A 20874-nucleotide genomic window follows, 5' to 3' on the forward strand; every position below is an offset into this window, starting at 1 on the left:
AAGTTGAATCTCTGAATAGACCAATAACAGGCTCTGAAATTGTAGCAATAATCAATAGCTTACGAACCAAAAAGAGTCCAGGACCTGATGGATTCACAGCCGAATTCTACCAGAGGTACAAGGAGGAACTGGTACCATTCCTTCTGAAACTATTCCAATTGATAGAAAAAGAGGGAATCCTCCCTAACACATTTTACGAAGCCAGCATCGTCCTGGTACCAAAGCCTGGCAGAGACATAACCAAAAAAGAGAATTTCAGACCAATATCCTTGATGAACATTGATGCAAAAATCCTCAATAAAATACTGGCAAACCGAATCCAGCAGCACATCAAAAAGCTTATACACCATGATCAAGTGGGCTTCATCCCTGGGATGCAAGGCTGGTTCAATATACGCAAATCAATAAATGTAATCCAGCATATAAACAGAATCAAAGACAAAAACCACATGATTATCTCAATAGATGCAGAAAAGGCCTTTGACAAAATTCAACAACCCTTCATGCTAAAAACTCTCAATAAATTAGGTATTGATGGGATGTATCTCAAAATAATAAGAGCTATCTATGACAAACCCACAGCCAATATCATACTGAATGGGCAAAAACTGGAAGCATTCCCTTTGAAAACTGGCACAAGACAGGGACGCCCTCTCTCACCACTCCTATTCAACATAGTGCTGGAAGTTCTGGCCAGAGCAATCAGGCAGGAGAAGGAAATAAAGGGTATTCAATTAGGAAAAGAGGAAGTCAAATTGTCCCTGTTTGCAGATGACATGATTGTATATCTAGAAAACCCCATTGTCTCAGCCCAAAATCTCCTTAAGCTGATTAGCAACTTCAGCAAAGTCTCAGGATACAAAATCAATGTACAAAAATCACAAGCATTCTTGTACACCAATAACAGACAAACAGAGAGCCAAATCATGAGTGAACTCCCATTCACAATTGCTTCAAAGAGAATAAAATACCTAGGAATCTAACTTACAAGGGATGTGAAGGGGCTCTTCAAGGAGAACTACAAACCACTGCTCAATGAAATCAAAGAGGATACAAACAAATGGAAGAACATTCCATGCTCATGGGTTGGAAGAATCAATATCGTGAAAATGGCCATACTGCCCAAGGTAATTTATAGATTCAATGCCATCCCCATCAAGCTACCAATGACTTTCTTCACAGAATTGGAAAAAACTACTTTAAAGTTCATATGGAACCAAAAAAGAGCCCGCATCGCCAAGTCAATCCTAAGCCAAAAGAACAAAGCTGGAGGCATCATGCTACCTGACTTCAAACTATACTACAAGGCTACAGTAACCAAAACAGCATGGTACTGGTACCACAACAGAGACATAGATCAATGGAACAGAACAGAGCCCTCAGAAACAATGCCGCATATCTACAACTATCTGATCTTTGACAAATCTGACAAAAACAAGCAATGGGGAAAGGATTCCCTATTTAATAAATGGTGCTGGGAAAACTGGCTAGCCATATGTAGAAAGCTGAAACTGGTTCCCTTCCTTACACCTTATACAAAAATTAATTCAAGATGGATTAAAGACTTAAATGTTAGACCTAAAACCATTAAAATCCTACAAGAAAACCTAGGCAGTACCATTCAGGACATAGGCGTGGGCAAGGACTTCATGTCTAAAACACCAAAAGCAATGGCAACAAAAGCCAAAATTGACAAATGGGATCTCATTAAACTAAAGAGCTTCTGCACAGCAAAAGAAACTACCATCAGAGGGAACAGGCAACCTACACAATGGGAGAAAGTTTTTGCAACCTACTCATCTGACAAAGGGCTAATATCCAGAATCTACAATGAACTCAAACAAATTTACAAGAAAAAAGCAAACAACCCCATCAAAAAGTGGGCAAAGGACATGAACAGACACTTCTCAAAAGAAGACATTTATGCAGCCAAAAACACATGAAAAAATGCTCATCATCACTGGCCATCAGAGAAATGCAAATCAAAACCACAGTGAGATACCATCTCACACCAGTTAGAATGGCCATTATTCAAAAGTAGGAAACAACAGGTGCTGGAGAGGATGTGGAGAAATAGGAACACTTTTACACTGTTGGTAGGACTGTAAACCAGTTCAACCATTGTGGAAGTCAGTGTGGCAATTCCTCAGGGATCTAGAAGTAGAAATACCATTTGACCCAGCCATCCCATTACTGGGTATATACCCAAAGGACTATAAACCATTCTGCTATAAAGACACATGCACACGTATGTTTATTGCGACAGTATTCACAATAGCAAAGAGTTGGAACCAACCCAAATGTCCAACAACGATAGACTGGATTAAGAAAATGTGGCACATATACACCATGGAATACTATGCAGCCATAAAAAATGATGAGTTCATGTCCTTTTTAGGGACATGGATGAAACTGGGAAACATCATTCTCAGTAAACTATCGCAAGGACAAAAAACAAAACACCGCATGTTCTCACTTATAGGTGGGAATTGAACAATGAGAACTCATGGACACAGGAAGGGGAACATCACACTCCAGGGACTGTTGTGGGGTGGGGGGAGGGGGGAGGGACAGCATTAGGAGATATATCTAATGCTAAATGACGAGTTAATGGGTGCAGCAAAACAACATGGCACATGGATACATATGTAACAAACCTGCACATTGTGCACATGTACCCTAAAACCTAAAGTATAATAGTAATAAAAAAATAATAATAATAATAATTGTGGGTTCTTTCATTATATAATTAATGTGATTTTTAACCCTTGTTTTCCTGTTCTGTTTAATCTTTGTTTTCTGAGTTTTACAAAAGTACAACTATTAACCCTGATAAAGAAGAGAGAAACCAATAGCAACATAGTTAAAAATAAATATGTTATCCCGAGCAAGAGACCACTTGAGAGATGTTATAAAGAACCCAGTGCATAAATAAGTGGATAAACTTAATTTTCACCTGGTGAGCTCTCAAAAACAAAGTCTCTTTTTGGAAAGAAAATAAGTACTAAACTTCATCACTCATGAAAACATTAAGTATCATTAATCAACACAATTAGGAATTTTCATTTGGTTTAAGATAAATGCAGATGGACCTTTAGATCAAAGACCTAAAGAGTCCTGTCTGTATGCTACATATCAATCATACGATAGGATTTTATATCTCCTTTGGTGGGTACATCCTCAAAGGTACTAAGGAAAATCATTACTGCCCTTTCCTTTCCTTGATCTCTTCCAGAAAGGAGCTTACAGATTTCTTACGGAAATTGAAGGATGCTCATGGAAAGTCCTTGTCTGGACTGACATTTGATGAAATTGTTTGCAAGATTTCCCAATTTATTGACCCCAAAAAGTCTCAGGTAAAATGCAAAAACAACCAAAAAATCTGTATCTCTCTGCCCTTAACTCTGGTAGTTAACTGTTTTAAATATCTCCATAACCTGTTCAGAAAATCAGTAACTTGTAATCATATTAAATCATCTGTTAACAGTAAATAACAACTTGAACTTAACAAATGATATCAGAAGTCTTTTTGAAATACCTGTTGCCTAATCATTCTAGAATAAAACTGACCTCCTTGAAATTTGCTCTAGTTTCTTTGAATGAGTCTAAAGAGGGAGATATTTTCTAATTTTCTTGAAAGATTTATTTTAATTAAAAGAATATATAGAGTTATTTTTGTTTTTACCTAGCTCTGAGTATGTAAGTATTGCCACCATTTTGTTCAAGATTTCTCACCAATCTGATTATTTACCCTTTTGCTAGTTCTTACTATACCCCATTCTGTACTAATGTGTCAACTCTTACAGTTTTAGGACAATTCTGAAAAAATAAACATTATGTTCTTATTTTCAGAGTCAAGGAAAATCAGTGTCAAATGTTAATTGTGTTTCACCTAGTCATTCTCCATCACAGCCTGATGCTGCCCAGCCCCCAAAACCAGCCTGGAGGCCACTCACTTCACAGGGTCCTGCCACATGGGAAGGAGCCAATAATCCGGTGAGACCGAAATTTTTGATTCTGAACACATTTAGATTTGGGAGAAAACAGTGAGCTAAATTTAACATTTTCTGTATTTTCCCTAGGATGAGGAAGAGGAAGAAGAAGAGCCTTGTGTGATCTGTCATGAGAATCTGTCTCCAGAAAATCTTTCAGTTTTGCCTTGCGCTCACAAATTCCACGCTCAGGTAACACTTTAAATTTTCCCATTAATCAGCGAGATGAGATTCATACTGCCTTACTTACTATCGTATACATGCATCATTATCCAGTGTTGTCTCACAAATTCCACTGGATATAACTCTGAGCTTTTGGGTACCACACAGAAACATTTATGCTTTTCCCATACGTAGCCATGGATTGCATTGTGCTCTCTCAGATCTCCATCCACCCTACAGAAGAAGGGGACAATGTTGAGAGTCAGATGGTACACAGTAGGCAGTTCCTTCGAATAGAACTGGGACAAATGTCAATTGACATGGTAGTTCAGTGGCAGAACTAACAACAGCACCACTTGAAATTGACATGCTATAAATACCACATAGTGTTCTTTGTCCATAATTAATGACAGTCCCCTTTCATAAAGCATAAGATTTATCAGTCTCTTCAGGCTCCTATATTTGCTTTTGAAAGATACTCAGGCTTGAGTTTTGATGTTAGAAGAATGTGAAGTTGGGCCGGGCATGGTGGCTCATGCCTGTAATCCCAGCACTTTAGGAGGCTGAGGCGGGTGGATCATGAGGTCAGGAGATCGAGACCATCGTGGCTAACACGGTGAAACCTCATCTCTACTAAAAATACGGAAACAAAATTAGCCGGGCGTGGTGGTGGGTGCCTGTAGTCCCAGCTACTCAGGAGGCTGAGGCAGGAGAATGGCGTGAACCCAGGAGGTGGAGCTCGCAGTGAGCCAAGATCGGGCCCCTGCACTCCAGCCTGGGTGACAGAGCGAGACTCCATCTCAAAACAAGAAAAAGAAAAATGTGAGGTTGGCATGTCTTTTGTTGATTCTTGGCATTCATATAGATTAACTTCTGGTGTTACTGCCACACAGTTGCTGTTGGTATATAATTTATGATCCAAGTCCTCTGTTGCAGAGATGTAATTTGACACAGGAAAAGGTAGTCATAGAAAAGAAAGGCTTTTCAGGGAAGTAAATAATAGCCAGTTCAGTCAAGCCATGTTTGTAAGACATCGTTTCAAAGATATGATATGTGGTACCTGGTACAGAATTATATTTTGTATTTGCTCTAATATGAAGATACATCCACAAAATGCCTAATCCCAAAGGTTTTCTAGGAAAGATCCTTAGCCATTGATTTTCCCCTTTGAAGTTTATAAGGTTCTGACAATTTAGGAAATACATGTTTAACAAAACTTATCCTACTCTTTGCCATTGCCCACAAGTAGAAAGCATATAATTCATTCAGGTTATTTTTTATGACTATAGTTAGTGGGCCTGTTATATATAGTGCTTATTATTAATCCTCGCTCATCTGACCTGGCCCTCCATTATTGATATATGTAAAAATGATTTGTTTTTGGAGAGTCAGTATTCAAGCAAGTGACTTAACAGATAGTTCATAGCTGAAAATCACTGTCATTATCACCAAAGAAAACAACCTGAGAAGTGTATTCATGATCTAGGGATTTTAACTGCAAACACCATAAGCATTTCATACGAGGTACTAGTGACTTTTGTATTAGTTATGACTTTTTCTGGATTATAAATGAGAACAGTATATAGTAAACCAAAGAATATAGCAAGTTTCTCCAATTTCCTTGTCAGGAAGAATTGCTAGTCATCTTGAAAATTGAGGTTGAAGGAAGCATTTCTAGTAGAATAAACTGGCTAAAAGGTATTGTGCAGTTAGTTACCACCTATTTTGTTCAGCAAACCACAGGGAAGGTGCCATGGTTGCAGCAATTGGCTTGACAATCCACAGGGTAAGGCTTTAAAGATCCACCAGAAGACATGTTGGTTGGTAACCCTGATGCATAGAGTGACAACTGCCTCTGCTAGGCTAAATCTGAGAGAGTGACATAAATCTTTTTGCTCCTTAGTGCATTAGACCATGGTTGATGCAACAGGGGACATGTCCAACGTGCAGACTCCACGTTTTGCTACCAGAAGAATTCCCTGGTCACCCCAGCCGGCAGTTGTCCAAGATCTGATACAAGGTCAGGGGTGTCTACGCAAAGGAAGCTCAGTTTTCTTTTATTATGAGCTGCTTGTGTGAGTGGTGTAAAGCTATGTGCTCTTCAATATAGTGCTAAAGAAGCCAGCTAATTTTATCAAAGCAGCAGCCAAAGAAGTCAGGACAAATCTTCAGGACCTGTGAAATGAACTGAAAGAGCTTGAAGCAGATGGAATGTTAATAGTTACACTATATATGCTCTTATCTTAGTAGGTTTTTTTCTTGTAATGGAAACATAACTGTTAGTATATTTCTTAGGATGTTTTTTCTTGTCTTTTAAAATTCTTATTTCACTCATCCTTTACTCTCCCCTCAAGTATTCTACACTTTAATTTCCTGAAATAAATTTAAGCAAGAAGAAAAGGGAAATAGTAAAGAAATAGGAAAATCCCATGGAAATTTATGTTCCTTCTAACTTTTAAAACTACCTAAAAAATATAATTGATTTAAATTTTATCTCAATATTCCTCATTCTTTTATATCCCCTTAAATAGGTACCCATGAAGAGATTATGAGCTACTTGAAGGTAGAGACCGTACGGTGGTGTGTTGGAGCTGGCTTGTAATGGCTTATGAGTGACAATCGTTAGTTTGAGGAATTTTGTGAGACAGTTGTCAAATTGTTGCTAGCTTGAAATCTGCGGCAATTGGAGTATTTACACCATAGAAATTGGTAAATGCTGGAAGTGAAGACATACCTTTCCCTCAAGAGCTAGTTGTTAAACCTTTACCAGCATACCACTGGACCTTGTCTAAAATTTCTTTGTGTTCCCAGTGTCTTGCCCAGTAGATACAAGATAAATATTGCCAGAATCAGATATCAGGAAATAGTAAGAAAAGGAGTCAATATGCAAACTAAATCACTCGCTCAATTGAATAATTGAGATCTTCTGTTCATTTGTTCCTTGGACCTTAATCATTTGCATTTTGGAGAAAATTTTTTCTGCTTTAAAAGTCTGTAATTTCACTTTTTGTGTCGGGGAGAGAGAAAAACTATTTGTCTGTAGTTGCTTTTTGTGACAAAGTGAATACCCACTGGGCTAAGTTGCATATCTAAAGCTTGTCACTAAGAATTTTCGTTTTTAGGGGTTAAAAACCTATTTTGAAAATAGTGTTGTGTGAATGCTGTAAGTGTTGTCCATGTCTCTTGTTTCAGAATTAAAAGAATTCAGAGTTACCTGGTGAGATAAATGTTCTTTGCTTCATATTCACAGTTTCACCTTCATTTGAATTTATGGGGAAGAATAAATGTTTCCTGACTCAGAAACAATTTTGCCTCCATATTTCAGTGCAAATATATTTTGAAGTTACTTTTAAATATTTATTTAAAACCTCTGTTTCTGTAACTGTATGTTAAACATATTCTTCTGTAATGAGAATAGACTGGAACATGTGAGGGAAAAATATCAAAAAAAGATGACAGTCATCTAGACATGTAAAATGCCAAGAATGTCTTAGAATTGCACAATTTAGAATTTATAGAGCCTTTAATCACCTTCTCTAGCACCTTGTATTAGTCCATTTTCATGCTGCTGATAAAGACATACCTGAGATTGGGCAATTTACAAAAGAAAAAGGTTTAATGGACTTACAGTTCCACATGACTGAGGAGGCCTGACAATCATGGTTGAAGGCAAAGAGGAGCAAGTCACATCTTACATGGATGGCAGCAGACAAGGAGAGAGAGCTTGTGCAGGGAAACTCCCATTTTTAAAACCATCAGATCTCGTGAGGCTTACTATCACGAGAACAACATGGGAAAGACCTGCCCCTGTAATTAAATTATTTCCCACCAGGTCCCTCCCACAACATGGAATAATGGGAGATACAAGATATTTGGGTGGAGACACAGAGCCAAACCATATCACACCTTAAGGTCAAGGTCATATAGCTAGTTATCTTGTAAAACCAATGTTTCTTAGTTCATATTTACAACTGCAATTTCACTTTCATTTAGAAAAGAATAAATGTTTCTTAATTGAACAACTATTTTATCTGTGTATTTCATTATAAGCATATTCTGAAACTACTTGAAATCTACTTCAAATGTATCTTTCTGTTTAATTGGGCTTAAACTTTTTCTTCTGTTTTGAGAAACGTTAGGAAAATGGGAAGGAAAATATCCAAGAAGACAGTTATATAGACTTATAAAATGCCACAATTGTTTTGAAATAACAGAATGCCAAAGTTCATTGGGTCCTTAGTGACATATAATTCACTCTTATTTTACAGGTATGTTGTACCCAATGTCACATAGCCAGATGATGGCTAGGCCAGTCTCAGTACTTGAGGGTCCCTGATGCCTCATCACATGCTTTCTCCACAAACTCATGCTGTAATAGGGTATTGGTGTTGACTTGCCATGCTTAGCTCCAAGGATGGGGCCAGAGAACTTAATACAATAGTTGTTATATAGGGAGAATGTAGTAGGACAGTGCTCCAGAAAGTTATATTTAGTTCTTTAGGTGCTGAAGGTAATGGGATTATAGTTTTTGATGTATACTTTAACAGTAAAGACAATTGCAGGGGTCATTCTACCACACACAGTGATCACTGTCATGCCTGTGCCTACTGAAGGATGATCCAGAACACTCCACCCTGCTGAGAAATCCAGTGAGGACCAGAAAGCTCTTAAAGTGGAAATATTTCCATCAAAAACAATCTGAAAGTATCCAGTAATATCACTGCAGCTGCTGTTAGATGATATGTCTTAGATTTTCCTTCATATTTATTGTCCATGTGTATAACATTTTATAGCTTCTATGGGATACCTTCAAATGTGTTTAGTCGCTCATTTGATCCATGAATAACTCTGAGGTGAATGTTATTATGCTTATTTTACAAATGATGAACCTGAGACTCAAGTAAGAGGGAAATAATCTGTCCAAAGTCATAGGTACAAAGTGGCATTCTGAGATTTGATTGGAGTCCCTTAGCCGGTATTCTCTTCATAGTTGCAGCCTCACTTTGGGTTGACTTCGTGCACACAAGAAATACAGTATTTTCTTCCTTTTAAATAAATTTTATGATAAATTTTATTTTATGATTAATTCAGGGAAGATAGGCTTATATTTTACCAGATTCAAAGTTAGCAAGAACCACCCGCATTTATAAAATACTCCTGGAATACCTTATCTGTGAGCCTCTCAGATAAGAATTCCAGGATCACAGTAATGTGGGACTATTCTGCTTTATACCCAGATAAAAACAACAAATGAATACTAATTTATTATAAAGATATATAGTTTCATTTTCTTGAGTTGGCAGTTCTCAGTAACTAGTGCAGATTTGAATATGCTACTTAACAGAACTAATGGGCTCTTGTTCTTAATTATCCTGGACCACCATCATATTACATGATGTATTTATAACTGCATATTCCAGTAAGCTGTCTGGGAATCTCCATTTGGGGTGAGTACCACAGGTGTTCTGATGCACATTATATTTTGAAAACAACTGCTATAGTAGAAAGCAGATTTCTCACTCAGATCTAGGTTTAGATTTTTGAATTCCATATCTAGCATATTGTATGATCATGAAGACATTACTTTTCTCAACCAGTTTCTTTTCTGGAAAATAGATAAAATGCTACTTGCCTGTCTCATTTTAAATGAACATTTATTAGTTTTCTTTCCCAAAGTAGCAAATGAAATTTCCATTAATCATTCAATCTGTTTACACTTACTCCTTGATCATAAAGTTATTAAAGGTTTTTTATCTTCAACTATCCTTATTAAAGCAAAGAGAGGAAAATATAACCAGTAGTCCAACTTCTATTTTCACATGGCCCCAAAAATGTTGAGTGTTAAGTTTATTGCATAAAAATATCACACTCTCATAACATTTGCTTGATCCATTTAAACTACATGAACTTTAATAATTCCTAATACTGCCTAGCAAGGTTGAACAAACTGATAATGATCTAGGAGACTGAAAGTTTTGAAGATATGTAGGAAAGATATCTCCATTTGAGAGGCAAGGACATTAAAGAAGTGATTTGCTCAAGGTCATGCAATGTTTGAGTAGTAAGGTCGTGATTCTAGACTCCTCACATCAAAGTCAGTATACTCTCCATGTGTTTATTGCAGCACTATTTACAATAACAAAGACTTGGCAAACCCAAATGCCCATCAATGATAGACTGCATAAAGAAAATGTGGCACATATACATCATGGAATACCATGCAGCCATAAAAAAAATGAGTTCATGTCCTTTGCAGGGACATGGATGAAGCTGGAAACCATCATTCTCAGCAAACTAACACAGGAACAGAAAACCAAACACCACCTTTTCTCACTCAAATCGGAGTTGAACAGTGAGAACACAAGGACACAGGGAGGGGAACATCACACACTGTGGCCTGTTGGAGGGTGGAGGGCAAGGGAAGGGAGAGCATTAGGACAAATACCTAATGCATGTGGGGCTTAAAAACCTAGATGACAGGTTGATAGGTGTAGCAAACCACCATGGCACATGAATACCTATGAAACAAACCTACACGTTCTGCACATGCATCCCAGAACTTAAAATAAAATCAGTGTACTCCCCATAACACCATTTTGCCTTTTTAAAAAAACAAATGAAACTATTTGAAAACCACTAAAGTATTTCTCTGGGTAAAGATGGAAGCAAAATAAGATTAAAATAGTCTTATCACAAGGAGACATTGTTCTAGCTCAGAATAAAGCTGAATTTACAGTATTGTTACATCAAGGTTGATAGTATTTGATTAATACTTGAAAAGAGCAAAGACCAGATTCTTCATCTTTTCAATTTCAAACATTATGTTGGTGTTTAGAGCATATCTCCAGGGTTGTATCATTTTTTTAACCATGAAATGTAACAACCACAATAAGGATTCTAACATCATAAGAACACACCTCTGCAGTGTGAATAATCTCTGTCAGTGCACTAACTCAACTCAGAGAAAATAGCAGTGGTATACGAAACTGTCACCATGGGCCTTTGACATCTCCCTTGAAAATACTATGTGCCAAAAGGAAGGGCTAATTACAGGAAATAGTTATAAAGTTTTGCATTATTCTAATCTAAGGAAAACTAAGTCCGAGGGCCTATGACAAGAGCCATTCCTCAGCAACTAAAGGTGAAATATTTCAGGTAAGAAAAGTAGATTGTTTTAATAAATTATGAACATATTCACAACATTATCAGATCATTACAAAATAAACCTAAACATTCAAACCAATATTTATTTACTGGATATGTTTTTTAAAAGCCAGAAACTTAATTGTCAATTTTTGCATACGTAATAGGTCCATATATTTATGGGATACATGAGATACTAAACATAGTCCTTTAAGCATGCAATGCATAATAATTTCATCATAGTAAATGGGTTATCCATCCTCTCAAGCATTTATCCTCTCTGTTATAAACAATCCAAATATACTCTTTTAGTTATATTAAAATGTAGTTATTATTGACTATAGTTTCCCTGTTTTGTTATCAAATACTAGGTCTTATTCATTCTCTCTATTTTTTTGTACCCATTAACCATCCCCACTTTTTCCCCCACCAGATACCACGTTACCCTTCCCAGCCTCTGGTAACTATCCTGCTACTCTCTGTCTCTATGAATTCAATTGTTTTAATTTTTAGCCCCCACAAATAAGTGAGATCATGCAATGTTTGTTTTTCCATGCCTGGCTTATTTCACTTAATGACCTCCAGTTCCACCCATGTTGTTGCAAATGACAGGATCTCATTCTTTTTTATAGTTGAACAGCACTCCATTGTGTGTATGTGCCACATTTTCTGTCTGCATTCGTCTGTCGATGGACACTTAGGTTGCTTTCAAATCTTGGCTTTTGTGAACGGTGCTGCAACAAATATGGAAATAGAGATATCTCTTTAATATGCTGATTTCTTTTTTTGTGGTATATGCTCAGCAGTGAGATTGCTGGATCATATGGTCACTCAATTTTTAATTTTTTGAGGAACCTCCAAACCGCTTTCTAAGTGGTTGCACTAATTTAAATTGCCACCAACATTATATGAGGGTTCCCTTTTCTCCACATCGTCTCCAGCATTTGTTATTGCCTGTCTTTTGGATAAAAGCCATTTTAACTGTGGTGAGATAGCATCTCATTGTAGTTTTGATTTACATTTTTTCCTGATGATCTGTTTGCCATTTGTACATCTTCTTTTGAGAAATATCTATTCAGATGTTTTGCCCATTTTAAAATTGGATTATTAGTTTTGTTCTTGTAGAGTTGTTTGACCTCCTTATATATTCTGATTATTAATCTCTTGTCAAATGGGTAGTTTGCAAATATTTTCTCCTATGGGTTGTCTCTTCACTTTGTTGATTGTGTCTATTGTTGTGCAGAAGCTTTTTAACTTGATGTGATCCTATTTGTCCATTTTTGCTTTGGCTGCCTGTGCTGTGGAGTATTCCTTAAGAAATCTTTGCCCACACCAGTGTCCTGGAGAGTTTCCCCAATGTTTTTTTGTTTTTGTTTTTGTTTGTAGCAGTTTCATAGTTTGAGGTCTTAGATTTAACTATTTAATCCATTTTGATTTGATTTTTATATATGGTGAGAGATAATGGTTGAAAGATAATGGTCTATTTTCATTCTTCTGCATATAGATATCCAGTTTTCCCAGCACCATTTATTGAAAAGATTGTTCTTTTCCCAATGTATATTATTGGCGCCTTCACCGAAAATGAGGTCACTGTAGGTATATGGATTTGTTTCTGGATTCTATATTCTGTTCCACTGGTTTATGTGTCTGTTTTTTATGCCAGTATTATGTTGTTTTCATTACTATAGCTCTGTAGTACAATTTGAAGTCACATAATGTGATTCTTTCAGTTTTGTACTTTTTTTTTTTTTTTTTGAGACAGAGTCTCGCTCTGTCACCCAGGCTGGAGTGTAGTGGCACAATCTCAGCTCACTGCAAGCTCTGCCTCCCAGGCTCACGCCATTCTCCTGCCTCAGCCTCCCGTGTAGGTGGGACTACAGGCGCCTGCCAATTTTTTGTATTTTTAGTAGAGACGGGGTTTCACCGTGTTAGCCAGGATGGTCTCGATCTCCTGACCTCGTGATCTGCCCACCTCGGCCTCCCAAAGTGCTGGGATTGCAGGCGTGAGCCATCACGCCCAGCCAGTTTTGTACATTTTGTTGAAGATAGATGTGGCTATTCTGGGTCTTTTATGGTTTCACATAAATCCTAGGATTGTTTTTTCTTATTTCTCTGAAAATGTCACTGGTATTCGATAGGGGTTGCACTGAATCTGTAGATTGTTTTGGGTAGTATGGACATTTTAACAATTGATTCTTCCAATCCATGAACATGGAATATCTTTCCATTTTTTGGTGTCCTCTTCGATTTCCTTCATTGGTGTTTTATAGTTGTCATTGTAGAGATCTTTCACTTCTTTGCTTAATTTCTAGGTATTTAATTCGATTTGTGGCGGTTGTAAATGGGATTACTTTCTTGATTTCCACATTGTTTACTATTGGCAAATAGAAATGCTCCTCACTGATTTTTGCATGTTGATTTTGTGTCCTGCAACCTTACAAATTTGTTTATCAGGTCTAATAGTTTTCTGGTAGTATTTTTAGGTTTTTCCAAATATAAGATTATATCATTTGCAAACAAGGATGATTTGACTTCTTCCTTTCCAATTTGCCCTTTAGTTCTTTCTGTTGTCTGATTGCTCTAGGTAGGACTTCCAGTACTATGTTGAATAACACTGATGAAAGTGGGCATCCTTGTCTTGTTCCAGATCTTAGAGGAAAGGCTTTCAGTTTTTCTCCATTCAGTATAAGACTAACTGTGGGTTTGTCATATATGGCTTTTATTATGTCAAGATATTAATATGTTTCTTCTACACCCAGATTCTTAAAGGTTTTTTTTAAAATCATGAAATGATGTTGAATTTCATCAAATGTTTTTTCAACATTAATTGAAATGATCATGGCTTTTGACCTTCATTCTGTTGATATGATGTGTTATCATTGATTGATTTGTGTATGTTGAACCATGCTTGCATCCCTGGGATAAATCCTACTTGATCATGATGAATGATCCTTTTAATGTATTGTTACATTCGGTTTGCTAGTATTTTGTTGAGGATTTTTGCATCAGTATTCATCAGGGATATTGGCTGTAGTTTTCTTCTTCCTTTTATTGATATGTCTTTCTCTGGTTTTGATATCAGGGTAATATTGGCCTTGTTGAATGAGTATGGAAGTATTCTCTCCTCCTCTATTTTTTGAAATAGTTTGAGTAGGGTTGGTGTTAGTTTTTTAAATGTTTGGTAGAATTCAGCAATGAAGCCATCAGGTCCTGGGCTTTTCTTTATTGGGAGCTTTTTATTACAGCTTTGATCTGTTACTTAGTGTGTTCACGTTTTGGATTTCTTCATTGTTTAATCTTGGGAGGTTATATGTGTCTAGGAATTTATCCATTTCCTCTAGATTTTCTAATATGTTGGCATATAATTGCTCATTGTAGCCACTAATAATCGTTTGAATTTCTGTAGTATCAGTTGTAATGTCTCTTTTTTCATCTTCGATTTTATTTATTTGGGTCTTCTCTCTCATTTTCTTTAGTCTGGCTAAAGGTTTGTCAGTTTTATTTATCTTTTCAAAGAACCGACTTTTCCCTTTGATCATTTGTATTAACTTCTTCAATTTCATTTATTTCTGCTCTGATCTTTATTATTTGTTACTACTGATTTTGGGTTTGGTTTGTTCTTGCTTTTCTAGTTCTTTAAGACGCAGCATTAGATTATTTACTTGAAGTTTTTTTTTCTTTTCTTTTTTGATGTAGGCATTTACAGGTATAAATTTCCCACTTAGTACTGATTTTGCTGTATCTCATAGGTTTTGGTGTGTTGTGTTTCCATTTTCATGTTTCAAGAAACATTTTAATTTCCTTCTAAATTTTTTAATTGACCCACTCGTCATTCAGGAGCATATTGTTTACTTTTCATGTGTTTATATAGTTTCTAAATTTTCTCGTTACTGATTTATATTTTATTTCATTGTGGTCAGATATTATTTGATATTATTTTAATTTTTTAAATGTTTTAAGACTTGCTTTGTAACCTAACATACGGTCTATCCTTGAGAATTATTCATGTGCTGAGGAGAAGAATGTGTATTCTGCAGCCTTTAGATGAAATGTTCTGTAAATATCTATTAGGTCCACTTGTTCCATAGTCCAGATTAAGTCCAATGTTTCTTTGTTGATTTTGTGTCTGGAAGACCTGTCCAATGTTGAAAGGAGTGTTGAAGTTTCAAGCTATTATTGTATTGAAGTCTATCTCTCTCTTTAGCTCTTATAATATTAGCTTTCTGTATCTGGGTGCTCCAGTATTGGGTGCATATATATTTACAATTGTTATGTCCTCTTGCTGAATTGACCCCTTTATTATTATATAATGACCTTCTTTGTCCTTTCTTACAATTTTTGCCTTAAAATCTGTTATCTGATATAAGTATAGCTACTCCTGCTCTTTTTTTAAAAATTCCCATTGGCATGGGATATCTTTTTCCATCCCAATATTTTCAGTCTATGTATATCTTTACAGGTGAAGTGTGTTGCTTGTAAGCAACAGATCATTTGGTCTCTTTTTTTTTTTTTCAAATCCATTGAGCCACTCTATGTCTTTTGATTGGAGAGTTTAGTCCACTTACATTCAATGTTATTATTGATAAGGACTTACTCCTGCCATTTTGTTGTTTTCTGATTGTTTTGTGGTTTTCTTTTCTTTTCCTTTCTTCCTTCCTGTATTTCCTTTTAGTGAAGGTGATTTTCTCTGGTGGTATGTTTCTTGCTTTTTATTTTTTTGTGTATGCATCATGTTTTTAGATTTGAGGTTGCCATGAGGCTTGAAAAGAATATCTTATAACCCATTATTTTAAACTGATGACAACTTAACACTGATTGCATAAACAAACAACAAAGAGAAAACTAACAAAAACTCTACACTTTGTCCCATATTTTACTTTTTTATTGTTTCTCTTTATATCTCTTTATATATTCAAGACATATTGACTATGTCTTGAAAAGTTGTTGTAGTTATTATTTTTTATTGGTTCATCATTTAATCTTTTTACTTGAGTAGTTTACACACCACAATTACAGTGTTATAATATTCTGTGTTTTTCTGTGTGCTTACCATTATCAGTGAGTTTTGTACCTTCAGATGATTTCTTATTGGTCATTAATGCCTGTTTTTTTCAGATTGAAGAACTCTCATTCGCATTTCTTGTAGGACAGGGCTGGTGTTTAGCATTTCTTATAGGACAGGTCTCAGCTTTTGTTTGTCTCGGAAAGTACTTATTGCTTCTTCATGCTTGGGAGATATTTTTACTGGATATACTATTCTAGGGTAAAAGTCTTTTTCCTTCAGCACTGTAGATATGTCATGTCCCTCTTTCCTGGCCTGTAATGTTTGCACTGAAAAGTCTGCTGCCAGATATATTGTAGTTTGATTGTATGTTACTTATTTCTTTTCTCTTGCTGCCTTAGGATCCTTTCTTTATCCTTGACTTTTGGGAGTTTATTAAATGACTTAAGGTAACCTTTTTGAGTTAAATATGCTTGGTGTTCTATAACCTTCTTGTACTTTAATATTGATATCATTCTCTAGGTTTGGGACATTCTCTAATATTATCCCTTTGAATAAACTTTCTACCTCTATCTATCTCTGTCTCTGCCTCCTCTTTAAGGCCAATAACTCCTAGATTTGCTTTTCTGAGGCTATCTTGCAGGCATGCTTCATTGTTTTCTTTTTTTTCTTTTGTCTCCTCTGACTGCATTTTCAAATGGCCTGTCTTTAAGCTTATTAATTCTTTCTTTTGCATGATCACTACTCCTATTAAGAGACTCTGATGCATTCTTCAGTCATTCTTCAGTGTGTCACTTGCATTTTTAAACTGAATTTCTGCTTGATTCTTTTTAATTATTTCAATCTCTTTGTTAAATTTATCGAGTAGAATTCTGAAATATTCTCTGTGTCATCTTGAATTTCACTGAGTTTCCTCAAAACAGCTATTTTGAATTCTCTGTCTGAAAGGTCACATATCTCTGTTTGTCCCTGGTGCCTTAGTTTTTTGTTGTTGTTTTGTTTTTTGTTTTTTTTGTGTGAGGTCATGTTTTCCTGGATAGTCTTGATGTTTGTGGATTTTCATCATTGTCTACTCTTTGGGCATTGAAGAGTTAGGTATTTATTGCAGTATTTGTAGTTTGGGCTTGTGCCCATCCTTCTTGGGAAGGCTTTTCAGGTGTATTAGTCCATTCTCTCATTGCAATAAAGAACTACCTGAGACTGGAGGTGGAGCTTGCAGTGAGCCGAGATCACACCACTGCACTCCAGCCTGGGCGACAGAGCGAGACTCCGTCTCAAAAAAAAAAAAAAGAACTACCTGAGACTGTGTAATTTATAAAGAAAGAGGTTTAATTGCAGGCTGTACAGGAAGCATGGCTGGGGAGGCCTCAGGAAACTTACAATCATGGCGGAAGGCAAAAGTGAGGCATCACATCCTACATGGCTGGAGCAGGATAAAGAGGGCAAAGGGGAAGGAGCTACACACTTTTAAATAACCAGATCTCATGAGAACTCACTCATTATCAGGAGAACATCAAGGGAGAAATATGTCCCCATAATCCAATCACCTCCCAGCAGGCCCCTCCTTCAACATTGGGGATTACAATTTGACATGAGACTTGGGCAGGAACACAGATCTAAACCATATCATTCCACCCCTGGCCCCTGTGAAATCTCATGTTCTTCTCACATTGCAAAATATAATCATCCCTTCTCAACAGTCCCCGAAGTCTTAACTCATTTCAGCATTAACTCAAAAGTCCACAGCCCAAAGTCTCATCTGACATAAGGCAAGTCCCTTTTGCCATGAGCCTCTTAAGTAAAAAACAAGTTCATTACTTACAAGATACAATGGGCATACAGGCATTGGTTAAATACACCCATTCCAAAAGGGAAAAAAATCAGCCAAAACAAAGGAGCTATAAACTTCATGCAAGTCTGAAACCCAGCAGGGCAGTTATTAAATCTTAAAGCTCCAAAATAATCTCCTTTGACTCCATGTCTCATATCCAGGCCACAATGATACAAGGGGTGGGTTCCCAAGGGTTTGGACACCATGTATTTGAAGGGACTTGTGTCCCAAGCCCAGTAACAGTGGGATTTTAACAGAGTCATAGAGGTACCACCTTTGTGTTGTTAGTAAGATCCCGAAAAATTCTCTGGATTACCAGGCAGGGACTCTTGTTCTCTCCCCTTACATTTTCCTAAACAGACGAAGTCAGTCTCTGTCTCTCCTGAACCACCTGGAGCTGGGGATGGCGTGACGCAGGTTCTTCTATGGCTACCATCACTGGGACTGCCCAGGGTCAGACCTGAAGCCAGCACAGTCGGGTCTCCCCCAAGTCTCGCTGTAACCACTACCTGGCTATCGCCTATATTCATTCAAGACCCTAGGGGGGTCTACAATAAGCAGGTGGTAAAGCTAGCCAGGTTTGTGTTCTTCTCTTCAGCGCAGCTAGTTCCCCCAGGCCCCAGGTGGGTCCAGCAATGCTATCTGGAAGCCAGGGACTGTATTCAAAAATCTTAGAAATCTACCAGGTATTATATTCTACTGTGGCTAAGCTGGTGCTCAAACCACAAGACAAAGTCCTTCCCACTCTTCCCTTCACTTTACACAGGCAGAGGAGCCTCTCCCCATGGCTGCCACCACCCTGGCCCATGGGGGGTTTTGCCAGGCCACTGCTGATGTTCACTCAAAACCCAAGGGCTCTGTGTCAGTTTGTGGTGAATACTACCAGGCCTGGGACTCACCCTTCAGAATAGTGGGCTCCCCATGGGTCAGGGTGTGTCCAGAAATACCTAGACCTGGACCTGGGGACCCCAAGAGCCTGCTTAGCACAGTACCCTACCGTGGCTGAGCTGGTACCAGAAGCCAACACATCTCAGAGTCTTACTCACGGCTCACAGCATACTACCTGAGTATCATTGTTGGTTATTTAGAGCCCAGGGGCTCTTTAGTCAGCAGATAATGAATCCGTCCAAGACTGGATTCTTCCCTTCAAGGCAGTAGTTTCCCTTCTGGACCAGGGTGAGTCTAGAAATGTTATCTGGGACTAGGACCTGGGATGGGATTCATGACCCTACCCAGTGTCCTATCCTACTGTGGATAAGCTTGTATTCAAGATGCAAGACAAAGTCCTTTTTACTCTTCTCTCTCCCCTCCACAAGCAGAAGGAAGGAGTCACTTTTGTTGCTGTGAACTGTGCTGCCCAGGGCTGGGGGAGGAGTGGGTGATATGGTTTGGCTCTGTATCCCCACTCAAATCTCACCTTGAATTGTAATCCCCATAATCCCCATGAGTCAAGGGTGGGACCAGGTGGAGGTAATTGAATCATGGGGCTGGTTCCCTCCATGCTGTTCTCATGATAACGAGTGAGTCTTATGGGATCTGATGGTTTTATAAGCGTCTGGCATTTCCCCTGCTTACACTTTTCCTTCCTGCTGCCTTGTGAAGAAGGTGCCTTGCTTCCTCTTTGCCTTCCACCATGATTGTAAGTTTCCTCAGGCCTCTCCAGCCATGCTGAACTGTGAGGCAATGAAACCTCTTTCCTTTATAAATTACCCAGTCTTGGGTATGTTTTTATTAGCAGCATGAGAACGGACTAATGCAGTGGGTGTAAGCACTCCCCCAGCTGCTCTTTCTGGTGTCTCATGTTTCACCCCAGTCCACTGGCTGTAAGCTCAGCACAACATCAGGACTTGCCTAAGAATTGTAATCCTTGTATCCAAACTGCCTTTCAAGTTTGCTTAGCACTCTAGAGCACTTTAGCCCACAGTGGCGAGGCTTGCTGAGAAACTCAAGTTCCGACTGTTAGAATGGGTGCTTCCCCTCTAAACGCCAGGAACTCTTCCCATCCTCTTCCCAACTCCCTCTTTATCTGAGAGTTGATATGTTCATTGAAGACATGACAAGAGCACAGATCATTACATTAGACTTCCATGATCATGTTCAGTGGATGTTTATTAAATGCTTATTATATGAGAGTACTATTTTTGGTTTTGCAGATACCAAGAACCATAGTCACTGACCTCAAGGAGCCATGTGTAAGTAGAGAAAAAGCATCTCAACTTCTAAAAGATAATAGTATTATTATGTAACATACATTAATGCCAAGTGAATCACAGAGACAAGTGCTATTATAAGAGTTTGGTCATTGCAAGCCGGAGCAATCAGAACCACTCATGGAAAACAGGGAAATAGAAATGGCTCTTGCAGCCTACATCGCCAAGTCAATCCGAAGCCAAAAGAACAAAGCTGGAGGCATCATGCTACCTGACTTCAAACTATACTACAAGGCTACAGTAACCAAAACAGCATGGTACTGGTACCACAACAGAGACATAGATCAATGGAACACAACAGAGCCCTCAGAAATAATGCCGCATATCTACAACTATCTGATCTTTGACAAACCTGACAAAAACAAGCAATGGGGAAAGGATTCCCTATTTAATAAATGGTGCTGGGAAAACTGGCTAGCCATATGTAGAAAGCTGAAACTGGATCCCTTCCTTACACCTTTTACAAAAATTAATTCAAGATGGATTAAAGACTTACATGTTAGACCTAAAACCATAAAAACCATAGAAGAAAAC

General features: G+C 37.7%; 1 protein-coding gene across 9 annotated transcripts in view; it reads left to right on the forward strand.

Moving 5' to 3' along the window:
* The window catches only part of DZIP3 (DAZ interacting zinc finger protein 3), a 132217-nt gene extending 111872 nt beyond the window's left edge, over positions 1 to 20345 (forward strand). For 5 of the 9 annotated variants that reach the window (XM_055259992.2, XM_063630612.1, XM_063630613.1 and 2 more), the window contains 4 exons: positions 3236 to 3356; positions 3853 to 3996; positions 4083 to 4184; positions 6058 to 7457. In XM_055259992.2, the coding sequence (XP_055115967.1) occupies positions 3236 to 3356; positions 3853 to 3996; positions 4083 to 4184; positions 6058 to 6168 (478 nt within the window). In that variant the 3' untranslated portion in view covers positions 6169 to 7457. Of the gene's footprint in view, positions 1 to 3235; positions 3357 to 3852; positions 3997 to 4082; positions 4185 to 6057; positions 7458 to 20283 lie in introns of those variants that run through there. The other 4 variants (XM_063630614.1, XM_063630611.1, XM_063630616.1 and 1 more) reach the window with 4 other exon arrangements.
* Positions 20346 to 20874: the final 529 nt, after the last annotated feature.

Source organism: Symphalangus syndactylus, chromosome 21, assembly GCF_028878055.3.
Source record: "Symphalangus syndactylus isolate Jambi chromosome 21, NHGRI_mSymSyn1-v2.1_pri, whole genome shotgun sequence".
NCBI classification, from domain to species: Eukaryota; Metazoa; Chordata; class Mammalia; order Primates; family Hylobatidae; genus Symphalangus; species Symphalangus syndactylus.